This window comes from Rosa chinensis, chromosome 6 (genome assembly GCF_002994745.2).
Source record: "Rosa chinensis cultivar Old Blush chromosome 6, RchiOBHm-V2, whole genome shotgun sequence".
In the NCBI taxonomy this organism is placed as follows: Eukaryota; Viridiplantae; Streptophyta; class Magnoliopsida; order Rosales; family Rosaceae; genus Rosa; species Rosa chinensis.
In genome coordinates, this window is record NC_037093.1 from 34,341,423 (window position 1) to 34,353,692 (window position 12,270).

The following is a 12,270-nucleotide window of genomic DNA, read 5'->3' on the forward strand; positions in this document are numbered from 1 at the left end:
CAAGCAAACAAGATTCTAGGGATGCAAATTTATCGAGACAGATATGGTAGGAAGCTTTGGCTTTCTCAGAAGAACTACTTGAAGAAAATCTTGTGTCGCTTCAACATGCAAGATTGTGAGTCAATCTCTACCCCTCCTCCTATTAATTTCAAGTTATCCTCAAGTATGAGTCCTAGCAACGAAGCAGAGAGGATGGAAATGTCTCGAGTACTTGTACGCATCAATAGTGGGTAGCTTAATGTTTGATATGGTTTGCACAAGATCAGACATTGCACAAGTAGTGGGAGCAGTTAGTCGATACATGACTAATCCTGGTAAATAGCATTGGAGTGCTGAAAGAGGATACTAAGATATGTCAAAGGTACCTCAAATGCTGCATTATGTTATGGAGGATCAGATTTTACTGTTAGAGGTTATGTTGATTCAGATTATGCAGGTGATCTTGACAAGAGCAAGCCCACCACAGGTTATGTGTTTACTCTTGTTAGGGGAGCTGTAAGTTAGGTTTCGAAATTGCAGTCTATCGTGACTACTTCTACAACAGAGGCAGAATACGTCGCAGCTACACAAGCTAGCAAAGAGGCAATATGGTTGCAAATGCTACTAGAGGAGCTTGAACACAAACAAGAGAAGATTGCTCTATTTTGTGATAGTGAGAGCGCTTTGCACCTGGCAAAGAATCCAGCATTTCACTCAAAGACAAAGCACATACGAGTTCAATATCACTTCGTTCATGAGAAAGTGGAAGAAGCAAGTATGGATATACAGAAAATCCATACGAATGACAACATAGCAGATGCTCTAACAAAGCCGATTACCAATGACAAGTTTATTTGGTGCCGATCCTCTATTGACCTAGTAGAAATGTAAGCAGCATGGACATGGCAAGTGTAGAAAGGATGGAAGAATTGCAAAAGTGACTTTTACCGGGAGATATTTGGCGGTGAAGGCACTTTTACTTCTTGCTTAAGTTTTTGAAAAGTAAAAAATGGTGGATTCGGTGGATTCCCTGCAGTAATGTTGTGATTACAGCTAACCTCCAGCCAAGTATTCATATGCTGTAAGAATACTAGTTGTAAGCGCCTCTATCTAGTATAAATAGAGGTCCTATGTTATTGAGTCTTGATTCCATTTTATGAGTTAGTGTATTTCCTCCTGTTATAAGAGAGAGTGTACTGTCAATTGTGCTCTCCTTATTGTAGAGAGAGAAATTGTTGTATCTTTTTGTTATAGTAAAATCTTTCTGCAATTTGCCTATCAGTTTGTGCTCCATATCACAACATCCTAACAGTAATTGGAACACTGACATTGTATAAGAATATATAGGTTGGGCCACTGCCTTGATAAGCACATATTTACCTGCTTTTGATAAAAGCTTAGTTGCCAACCTCGAAGGTGACGGTCAAGCCTTTCATGAATCCATTCATCTAGCTTTGTGTGGTTTTTGTAATAGAAAAGAAGGAAGAGCTCCCTCATTGTCTTTTGGAAATTCTTATCTGCACTTTTTTTTTTTAATTCGACATATGTTTGGAAAGTTATTGTAGGAGAAAGATAATTCCAACAGTCTCTCTGTCGGAAAAAAAGAAAAAACAGGAAGAAGAAGCTAGTTTTATTGTTATTTAGGCTGAACATGACCATGGAAACTATGTCACTCCTATGTTTTCTGTGGTATATTATTACACCTATGTTCCTTTTAGCTCTTATCACTCCTTTCATTCTAAAAGCAACAAAAATGAAGTCAATGAATCAAAGTACAAAATAAGTTGAAAGCTAGAATATATTCTTGATATACTTGTTATTGTTTACAATAATTAACATCAGCCAATCCAACTCCTTCATTGCATAAATCCCAACTGCATTCCCATCAACTACAATTACATACTTAAACTCACAGTAACATTTCCTTTAAGAACCATCTCTTGCTTTCTCGCAATCTGCTTAATCATTTTGTTCAATGGTCTCATCCCTACAAGTCCAATTCAATCTTGAAATAGCCAGACATATAAGAAAGATGGCAGGCAAAAGGGAAACTTTGATCGGATCTTTACCATACCGAATGTAGTAAACATACTGAATCGTCGAGCAAATGCACTGAAAGATGCCACCAACTAATCCGAAACAATTGGGAAGGGTACCAAGAAGTACGTAACGGGAACGGGGATAATGAAACCACCATAACATTCCACAACGCCTCAGCACAACTCTTTCCTTTATACCCTTGTGAATGAGCTCACATATGCAAGTGAGTAGAGCTGCAATTGCTAATAGCATACCAAAGAAAGCATACAAGGGTTTACTTGGAGATGATTCCTGGTCAACGAATACTGAAGAAATCTCTAGGAAGAGACCAACGAGTAAAAAGGCCCAATCCGCTGAAGTAGCCTACATTACAAATCAATAATAGGAATTATCAACTAATTGGAGCTTTTAGATATATATATATATATATATATATATATATATATATATATATATACACGGAGGCGTTCCAAAGAGGACGTCCGCACTTTCGTTAAAGTGCGGACGGCGCTGCTGCAGCTCGGCTCGGGGCGCGACGGAGCAGCGAGGGTTGCCGGAAGGACGCCAGGGGTCGGGCGGAGCCGTCTGCAGTAGGTGGAGTCGCCGGCGACGTCGTTGGAGGGCTGCCCAGAAAACCTGCAGTTGCAGGTCGGGTTGCTGCCCAGAACCTGCAACCCCGACCTCCTCCGACCGTGAACACTGCCCAGAACAGTCCAAGATGCCTCCGGCCTCCCTCCTGCAAGCCGCGCGCCGCCGCCGCCTGGAACGCCTCCGCTGCATCGCCGTCCGCACTTTAGCGAAGTGCGGACGTCCGCTTCAGAACGGGACTCTATATATATATATATATATATATATATATATATATATATATAAGACAATTTTGGGATAAGAGTTCATGATTTTAGTGCTTTTAATTGAAGGACACAACATGAAAATGCAATTTGGAAAATGTGGACCAGAAGAACCGTATTCAAATTGTAACTAGAAGCCAAAACATCAACCCTGCATAATTGCGAATTCACAATAATTTGGTATATAGCTAGTCTAGTTGCTAATTTAGACCAATTTGAGTAGGATGTAATCAATCCGTTCTCGACAACATTTTACCATTAAAAAAAAATTCTGAATCTAAGTCTTAAAAATTAAAATTAGGCAATTTGACTTTGAAAATGCGCAACAAGCTTGGACTAATGAAATATGTTTTTAATTGTTTGAAATTTGAAAAGAAGAAGAATAACTGAAATATCTGTTCAAAGAAACGTTATATTTGAGGGTTAACTAAAATTTTAGCACTTTATATATTAATCATTAATTATTTTAACAACATTTTTTTTATAAGTAATTATTTTAACAACATTAATGTGGTAAAAATGATAAACAAGTGAATTATTTACATTTTTAACGAGCAGGCCTGTGGCAGATCGTGCTCAAGAGAAGCCCAGCCGGTCTGGCCTGCCCTGTCTTTAATTATGCCCATGCTATACCGCGCAAACCTCAAGCGGGCGGGACTCCTGCATGGTTTGCTTACCTCTACAACATTATTGTTGGAGACGTACTATTTTTTTTTTTTGGGTACAATGGGGGTACCCAGAACAGGAAAGGAAAAAAAAAAAAACTAACAATGTCGTCAAGCAACATGGTTTGACAAATAAAGGAAGGAGCTGAAGGACACCTGCATAATCCAAACTCTTGATCAGTACTTCTTTTAGCTAATCCATCAGCTACCATATTTCGCTCCCGATGAATGTGTTGTATGGAATGAAATTCAAAAGAATTGAGCATAGTTTGACAGTTGGATGATAAGGTTCTTAAAGGATATCCTTAATTTTTTTTTTTTTTGACAGTTGGAATTGAGCATATTTCGCTACCGTATTTTTTTTTTTTTATGTACACTAGAGCAGATCAAACCCTTGCTTTAACCTAATTCTAACATAATCACTCTCGGTAACCACTTAGGCTAACCCCAAATACGTTTGAGACGTGTTGGATGTAACAATTTTCCATGGACAAAAATTCGATGTCAAACATCATTAGGAACATCCAAACCAAGTAAAGGACCTGAACTCATTTAGAAATATATATATATATATATATATATATATATGTGCATGCATTATGTGAGTTATAGAAAGTTGAAGAAATCCACCTTTGAGAAACTTTTAGCAGTCAAGTATAAATCATCTGGTCTGGGCATCTTGATCACGATGTCTTTCCATGAATTCAGTCTATTTGTATCCTGAAAAAAAAAAAAAATGACACCTCAAGTCATTTAACAAATTAAAAGTGAAAATTTTCAAACATTTCTATTTTTTAAGATTTCAATAATTAAGTAATATTCTACATAAGGCCTTGCTTCCAGTATTAAATTTAGTAAAACAAAATATATGATTTTAAATATGAACTTACAGTGTTTTCCGTTAAAACATGGTTAACATCCTTGTAGAACCATAATCTACTAGGGTTTACAGGCTTTAATAGAGAGTCTTGACGAACTATGTCTTTGCCCATTTCTTCTAACAAGTCAATCATCTGAACATGATTTTCATTAATATATATCAGAGACTTTTCTCTGAGTACTTCAATACCATATTCCGGGTCGAAGTGGCAACTATCCAACATTTTTATCACATAGTTCTTATCTTTACCATTTAAGAAACATGCAATGTCAAGAAATACTTCTTTGACTGAGTCTTCCAGTGCATTATAACTTATTTTAAGAATTTCTTGAATCTTCAAGTTAGGTGCTCTTTTATAACCATCGAAAATTGTGTTCCATTGATCTATAGTTTTACCACATAGAAGTGATCCTAAAATTATGAGACCTAATGGAAGCCCCTGAGCATAGTTTACTATTGTAATTGTGAGTTTGGCAAAATCATCCGGAGGTTTACTTCTTCGGAAAACATTCCAACTAAAGAGCTCGAATGCTTCATCAAAATCTAATTCCTTAACCTCGTATATCAAGTTAACTTGATGAGAAGTTAGTAGATGTTTATCTCTTGTTGTCATGATAATTCTACTACCCAAGCCCAACCATTCAGAGCCTCCAATTAATTTACTTAACTTGTCCATTTGATTCACATCATCAAGAATCAAGAGAACCCTTTTGTGTCTCAACATTTCCCTTATCATGCTGATTCGTTCATCAACATTGGTGATCACCATCTGCTTTCCCCCTAAAATCTCATATGGAAGAATCTCTTGTGGTTGGATTGGCCCTCCATGTGTAGGTGAATTGTCTTGAATATTCTCCAAAAAATAGCCAACTTCAAACTTATGGACAATTGAATTATAAACTGCTTTGGCTATTGTTGACTTGCCTATTCCAGCAATCCCACATATACCTATCGTGCGAACATCATCTACACCAACGCCTAAAAGTTGATATATATCTCGTGAACGGGACTCTATTCCAATAGGATACTTAGCCACATTCAAATAGGTACGATTTAATACTTGTACTGAAATCTCTTCGATAATGTTTTCAATAAATTTAGACTCGTGCCTGCAATTTGAAAGAATCCAACATAAAGTAGAAAATAAGTACATTCAAAACAAAACAAAAACAAAAAAACAAAATTCCTACATATGATTTAAAACAATAGGGATATGAAGTGAAAAGACATAAATACCTTAATATTCTCTAAAATTTTATGAGCTAGTTTATCGTTATAGGGAGTTGGTTAACATTTGATGAGCTGATACCTTAATATAGTGTAAAATTTTTCATATTATGTAAATAAAGAGAAGCGTAGGGTCTTGAAACTTAGACCTCTTCTAATAAAAGGATAGAAAGATCACTAAAATATACTTAACAAAATAAAAAAATGTAGTAGCTAGCTAGGAGCACCAAGATAAATCACAGGTTGATATACTACAAAATTTTTTGGTTATTTCAAAACAGAAACAAATAAATTATTAATGTCCACAAATATTTGGTTTAATGACATAATTAGTCTACATTCATATATATATATATATATATATAAGTAGGACTGTAGGAGGTCCTAGATTTGATTATAGCAATAGCAGAGCACTTGGCTCTATAGTACTTAATTCAGAGAGTGACTGTTAGAAACCCAAGGGGTCATTCCCTAAGCAAGGTTAATTTCAAGCAGAATCGATCTTATTGGTAGTTTCTTTGAAAGTGGATTGTTCATGTAGCATTGGATACTTATTTCCAACGAGCAATGAACTATATAGTAATAATTACCAACCTGAACTCCTATTTGCACATTTCTAGTTTTTTAAGTAGAGTGAAAAAAGAAGAAAAATATGAATCAGTAATTAAAATGGTTAGAAGTTTACCCCTCCCTGAAATACCACCCAGGCAAATTTGCTGCATCTGTAAGGGCTGTTCTCCACCTCAGCACCTTCTCCATGTCATCCTTGAATTTGGATTCATGGTTAACAAGTGCCTCACCAAAACTACCTTGCTGGTTTCTTACATCCAAAGGATCCACCTTGTAATAAATTGGCCAAACAATTTGATTCTTTGATTCTTTACATTGCATGATCTCACCGAGTTCATCCAAGCACCACTCCGAGGAAGCAAAATTTTCAGAGAAAACAACGATAGAAATCCTGGACTCTCCAATAGCTTGGAAAAGCATTGGCAATGTTAGTTCCTCTCCTCTACTCATAACCTCATCAGCTAGGAAGGTTTTGATTCCCTTTTGAAGCAAATTGCTATGCAAATGGTCTGTAAAACCATTGCGTGTATCCGCGCCTCTATAACATATAAAGACATCGTATGTCCATGAATGAGCGAAAGAAGTAGAGGAAGAGGCTCTTAATCGAGTACTAGTCTTCATGGAACAGAATGGTGCTGATCAAGCCAAAGCCTTTTCTTGTTATAAATATGTATCTTGCGTAACTTCACAAATACAAATTAAGCAGTTTCCTGGTACCTTCAACAGACGTTATTCTTCTTCTTTGACATCAGCTACCTTCAATAATTAAATAGAGATGCATGAATGTCATGTCAACTGAATGTGAAGCAATACTGTCCTGGTACCTTCGTTGCAATTGCAGAGTTTACAAATTCAGTTTTAGGTGATCTGAAGATGACGTTTAGTTATTAACTTATTATTATTGGTGAGATATAGACTAATTCGTTTAACATGTTCAGTATTCTTTGATAATGGTTTCTCATAACATTAAAAGTAGGCAGAAATATCACTTTGGTCATCGAACTATGGCTCGCTCGACACTTTGGTCATCCAACTTTTAAAAACTTCATTTTGGTCATCGAACTTTATCATCGCATATCACTTTGGTCATTTCGTTTGTTTTTTCTGTTAACTCCAAGGGTATTTTGGAGATTTAAAGTTTTACTCGCCATTTTTTTAACTTAATCCAACTTTTTCCGTCTAAACATAAAACTCCATCCAATTTTGCCAACTTTTCCCTCCTTTTATAATTCCTTGATTTATTAAATCAATATTTTTCTTCCTCTTATATTCCCTCCCTTTGAATCATTCTCTGATTTGATTATTTTTCTCTGTTGTATGCTTTGATTACTGATGATGAATGCATGAATAAAAGGAGGGAAAAGTTGGCAAAATTGGATGAAGTTTTATGTTTAGGCGGGGAAAATTGGATTAAGTTATAAAAATGGTGGGTAAAACATTTCATCTCCAAAATACCCCTAGAATTAACAGAGAAAACGGAGAAAATTGACGGAATGACCAAAGTGATATACGGTGATATAGTTCGATGACCAAAATGAAGTTTTTAAAAGTTGGATGACCAAAGTGTCAAACGAGCCATAGTTCGATGACCAAAGTGATATTTCTCCCTTAAAAGTATTTACATACATTCAACTTGGCTTATAACATTAAAAGTATTTACATACATTCAACTTAGCTTATGACTCTCGATCATTTTTTCTTTCTTTTTTTTACAGCTTCAAATACCGAAACCGATCCCGTCTCATACCAAAACCGATCGGTTCGGTCCCAATCGGTTTCAACTCTGAAAATTACCTATCCCGACCCGTCCCGTACCGAAAAGAAAATTCAGGATCGGGCTCGGTTTCAGCTCAATCCTGGACCGTCCTGGCCCGTGCCCAGCCCTACCAGAAAGTGACCCAGAGTGACTTTTTATGAACAGTATCTGACCTGCCAACCTCAACGGGTAGACTTGCTCTAAACATGTAATCTACGCGGCATGAGTATGTCTTTCCAGCCAGAAATGTTTTTTTAGAAAATAAACGGTACAGAAAAGGAAATTTCTTTTAAGGAGAGAAAATTGAATGAATAATTTTCTTGTTTCCCAAACAAGATCACACAGACAGAAGCCTTTATATATTGTTTTAAATTTTTGGGAATCTCTCACAATTGTCAGCGAAAAAGTGTTCCGCATTGCTCTATTGCTGGTGCGCCAAACAGGGTCTTAGATCTGAATGAGAACCCACATTCTCTGTAAGTCGAACCAATTTCAATTCTTTCTGAATTTCATTTCAATGTCTGTTTTCATTTATCTGGTAAGAAACCCTTTTCCCCTGCTCTGTTGGGTTTCTCAGAAAAGCTGAAATCATTAAATTCGGGAAAACGGGTACTAGAAAATCGTGTTGCTTTGATTGAAATTGCTCGGAAACTCGGGGGTTTATCTAATTTTCTTCATTGGCTTTTCAGGGTTCAGGGAATGTGCATTCGAATTCTAGATCTTGAGCTGTAAATATATTGGATTTGTTTGAAACTAAGAGCTTAGAATTCTACTTGATTTTTTTTTTCTTCAAAAAAAGTGAGAAAAGATGGTGTTTTGGGAAGGGTATGTGAGTGATGAGGCAATGGGGACGTTTGCACCAATTGTGGTTTACTGGTTGTATGCGGGGTTTTACCAGTTGTTGCCGCCGTTGGACAGTTACCGGTTGCACACTCAAAAAGAGGAGGACGAGAAGAACTCGGTGCCCCTTCCCTCTGTTGTAAAGGGTGTTTTGCTTCAACAGCTCGCTCAGGCCACCGTCGCTCAGGGGCTCTTTGTGGTAAGTTACTTCAACTTCCACTCATTCATTTGGCTCGTTTCTGCTGAATGTGCTTCATTTTCATGGTCCACTTTTATATAATGTTTGGATTTGAATTAATGGCCGTGTTGAGAAGTAAGCATTACGCAAGTAAGCTGTTATTTCTGCATTTTAACATGGTTGAAGTCCTTAAGATTACGCAATCATTTTTTTAATCTATTTCATGTCAGTTTGTACTATGGGAGTGGGATCTTGCTCATTTTGTATACTTTTCCGGTTCTGTAATTAAATAAAAGAGTTTCTACCGAAAGCTAGTGGATGCGCACTTAAAAAGGATTTTGTAGGAAGGATCACCTAATCATGGTGGATGCCAGATTCAACCATATTGTACGTTAGAACAAGAAGGGATAATCACCTATTTGTTTTGTGTTTTATCCAGTGTTTCGATTTAGCCTATTTGTCCCATGTGTTTATCTCAGCCAATTAATGTGGTGCTTTCCGTCAATTTGGTGCTAAACACCCCCCCCCCCCCCCCCCCCCCCACAGCAGCTAGTTTGGTGCCTGTGTTTTACCTCTTGAGCCCTATCTATCCCTGTGGTGTACGATTTAACACCAAATTCAATCAAGGGATCATATTCCTTACCAGTGTTTACTACAGGAACCAATAATATACTCAACCCAAAAAAAATATGAATATTTTAATCTCTCATATACATTAAGTGGTAGTACCTCTTGATAATAATTAATACGGACTTAGTAGCCTCTATTGGTTATCACAGAGCTTTACTATCATATACTGCTGAAGTAATATAGTAGTCGAGCTTCAAGGTTGTAGTATACGGTGCCTTTTCTCTTTCAATTTGATGTGCCTGTACTGTGTAGACTTCTCAGGCATTTAGTTTATTTGCCACTTCGCAAGATACTTTAGCATTGCAACCTAGTGTATTGGATGTGTATGAACTTCGTCATGTTTATGTCACTAAAAGTACACACATGATGGTTTTGACACATATTCTGAGATATATTAGATTTCATTTTAATGAAGAAGGGTAAAGCTTCTGTACACCATACATATGAATTTAGTATGTTATTCTGAAGTCACAGTTTGATTTGTTAAGAAACAAGGATGAGACTTAAACTATTTATATATGATGGACAGCGCTTAATGCAAACAGCATTGGTGACTGATTGCAGTGACTTCAACAATTATGTTTTTTTTTTATAAATTTTTTATCTTTTACCCCTTTTGAGACATTGATTATGCAAAACAGGTTCTGCCCTTTTCCAAACAGATAAGGATATGACAAGAAGTTATGAATTTAGAGTCTCTACCCCTGTTCTATATGGGTTAGGTCCTTGTAAGATGGCATTACTTTTTTAGTCAGATTTATTCTCATTTTGAAGGAACAATGAAGTTTGTAAGGCTTTAGTTTCTATAACTAGTGACATCAGGGGAGAGGGCTCAGGATGTTGGATGTGGTGTAAATAAATGCTTTTAACTATTAGAGCTACAAGTCCACAATCACTGGAAGATAATTTTGCTATATTTCTCATGCTTAAGAAGGAATCATATTACCTTATATTGCTTAGGGTGAAATGACATGTCTTGCTGACTTGGTTTATTCATAATAATTTAAAAGACTTTCTTCCTTGTTCTTTTTGTCCATGTTGAATCTTCAAATTGTGTAATATTCCAATCTTTGTTGATCTGTAAAATTTGAGACTGTAAGTGATGGACTCCTTTTTCACTGTTATGTATTTCTTACTTTTCTTTTGTTTCTCATTAAAATAATGAAAATTGGTACTGTAGATCCTCTTGTTTGTTTTTATGTTTGACGGCTGGATTTAGTAGCTTTACTGTGGAATGTGCGGGACAGTTTACCTTCTGTATGATTGGACAACTGGACAAGTCATTTAACTTGGATAATTTTACATTAGCCAATTCATTTTCCGTAGTGATCTATGACTCATGAATACAAAATTTACTCTTCCTTTCAGAAAAGTAGGACTTTACTCTTAGGTATTTGGTTCCCTGGAATGAACCATGGGAGAAATGGTCATGACTATGCCATTATTTGGTTGTAAGAAAGAAATAAAGCAATGGACATTCAACCCAAATTATGGATACTAGCAATTACCTTCCATTCTTGTTTTGATTTCGATACATTCTAGTCTTGGTTCCTGTTCATTCCTGCAATCAAACAGTAAGCTAGGATGTCTGTGTTAGGTTGGAAGGTTACTTTAGCTGTCTTATGACTAATGCTCATGCATTTTTGCTGCAGTTAACCAAAAAGGCCAATACATCTGGTGTCACAAATCAGCCATCCATTCTTGTCCAGATTGTGCAGATTGTTGTTGCAATGCTAGTCATGGACACATGGCAATACTTTGTGCACCGCTACATGCATCAGAACAAGTTCTTGTACCGCCATGTCCACTCTCAGCACCACAGACTTGTTGTTCCCTACGCAATTGGAGCCCTTTATAACCACCCACTTGAGGGTCTCTTACTTGACACTTTCGGCGGGGCTATCTCTTTTCTAGTCTCAGGAATGACTGCACGGACGGCTGTTATATTCTTCTGCTTTGCTGTGATTAAAACAGTAGATGATCACTGTGGACTTTGGTTGCCTGGTAACATCTTCCACATTTTCTTCCAGAACAATACTGCTTATCATGACATTCATCATCAACTTCAGGGCTTGAAGTATAACTATTCTCAGCCATTCTTCCCGATATGGGATAAAATTTTTGGAACTTACATGCCTTACAGTCTTGTAAAGAGACCTGAAGGGGGTTTTGAAGCGAAGGCAATGAAAGCAATGCAAGACTAGTTGGAAGAAAACAGTGTACTAATCCAAGCTCACTCCACACAGGGAAATTATTTTGCGGAGGTTGTCATTCAGAGGAAAATCCGAAATAGATTTGTTATGTTGAGGTTATGGTCTAGCTCTAGCAGGAGGGTTTTGTCATCTGTGTTAGTTTCTTTTTCTGTTGTGGCATATTTTTTCGTTGATTGGTTGTGTTAAGTTTACCGACCTGCCTTATGAATTGTAAGTGTGAGATACTGGGCTGTCGAATTTGTAGCATATTTGTTCACAGTTATGCGACAGTTAGTTTTCAGGAATCAGACCTGTCGAGATTGATGTACTTGGACTTGTATGTTGCTTGAGAAGGTTAGATTTGTTTAAGAAATAGATCCTATTCTTTCAGAAGTAACGTCACACATTCTCTTGACTGGAAAGTGGAAACTACGAACTTCGTAGTACGAAGCTGTCGAAGCA

At 36.8% G+C, this 12,270-nt stretch overlaps 2 protein-coding genes across 2 annotated transcripts; one reads left to right on the top strand and one right to left on the bottom strand.

Annotated features, from left to right (window-relative positions):
- Positions 1-1,693: 1,693 nt before the first annotated feature.
- LOC112171223 (disease resistance protein RPV1-like) lies at positions 1,694-6,833 on the bottom strand. Its single transcript, XM_040508517.1, has 6 exons — positions 6,328-6,833; positions 4,426-5,524; positions 4,166-4,255; positions 2,217-2,382; positions 1,893-1,966; positions 1,694-1,717 (listed from the first exon to the last, which is right to left on the bottom strand). The coding sequence occupies exons 1-6, from the start codon at positions 6,831-6,833 to the stop codon at positions 1,694-1,696; spliced, it is 1,959 nt and encodes a 652-aa protein (XP_040364451.1).
- Positions 6,834-8,247: 1,414 nt separating this feature from the next.
- On the top strand, positions 8,248-12,201 carry LOC112174497 (very-long-chain aldehyde decarbonylase GL1-9). Its single transcript, XM_024312272.2, has 3 exons — positions 8,248-8,444; positions 8,658-9,007; positions 11,269-12,201. The coding sequence occupies exons 2-3, from the start codon at positions 8,777-8,779 to the stop codon at positions 11,818-11,820; spliced, it is 783 nt and encodes a 260-aa protein (XP_024168040.1). The 5' UTR covers positions 8,248-8,444; positions 8,658-8,776; the 3' UTR covers positions 11,821-12,201.
- Positions 12,202-12,270: the final 69 nt, after the last annotated feature.

Excerpts from the sequence above, each read along its gene's own strand:
- LOC112174497 (XM_024312272.2), top strand. The coding sequence starts at position 8,777 with ATGGTGTTTTGGGAAGGGTATGTGAGTGATGAGGCAATGGGGACGTTT. Across the intron at positions 9,008-11,268 it reads TCGCTCAGGGGCTCTTTGTG|TTAACCAAAAAGGCCAATAC; the intron begins GTAAGTTACTTC and ends TTTTTGCTGCAG.
- LOC112171223 (XM_040508517.1), bottom strand. The coding sequence starts at position 6,833 with ATGAAGACTAGTACTCGATTAAGAGCCTCTTCCTCTACTTCTTTCGCT. Across the intron at positions 2,383-4,165 it reads CTGCTAAAAGTTTCTCAAAG|GCTACTTCAGCGGATTGGGC; the intron begins GTGGATTTCTTC and ends TTTGTAATGTAG. Across the intron at positions 1,967-2,216 it reads ATGTGAGCTCATTCACAAGG|GGATGAGACCATTGAACAAA; the intron begins GTATAAAGGAAA and ends TTGGACTTGTAG.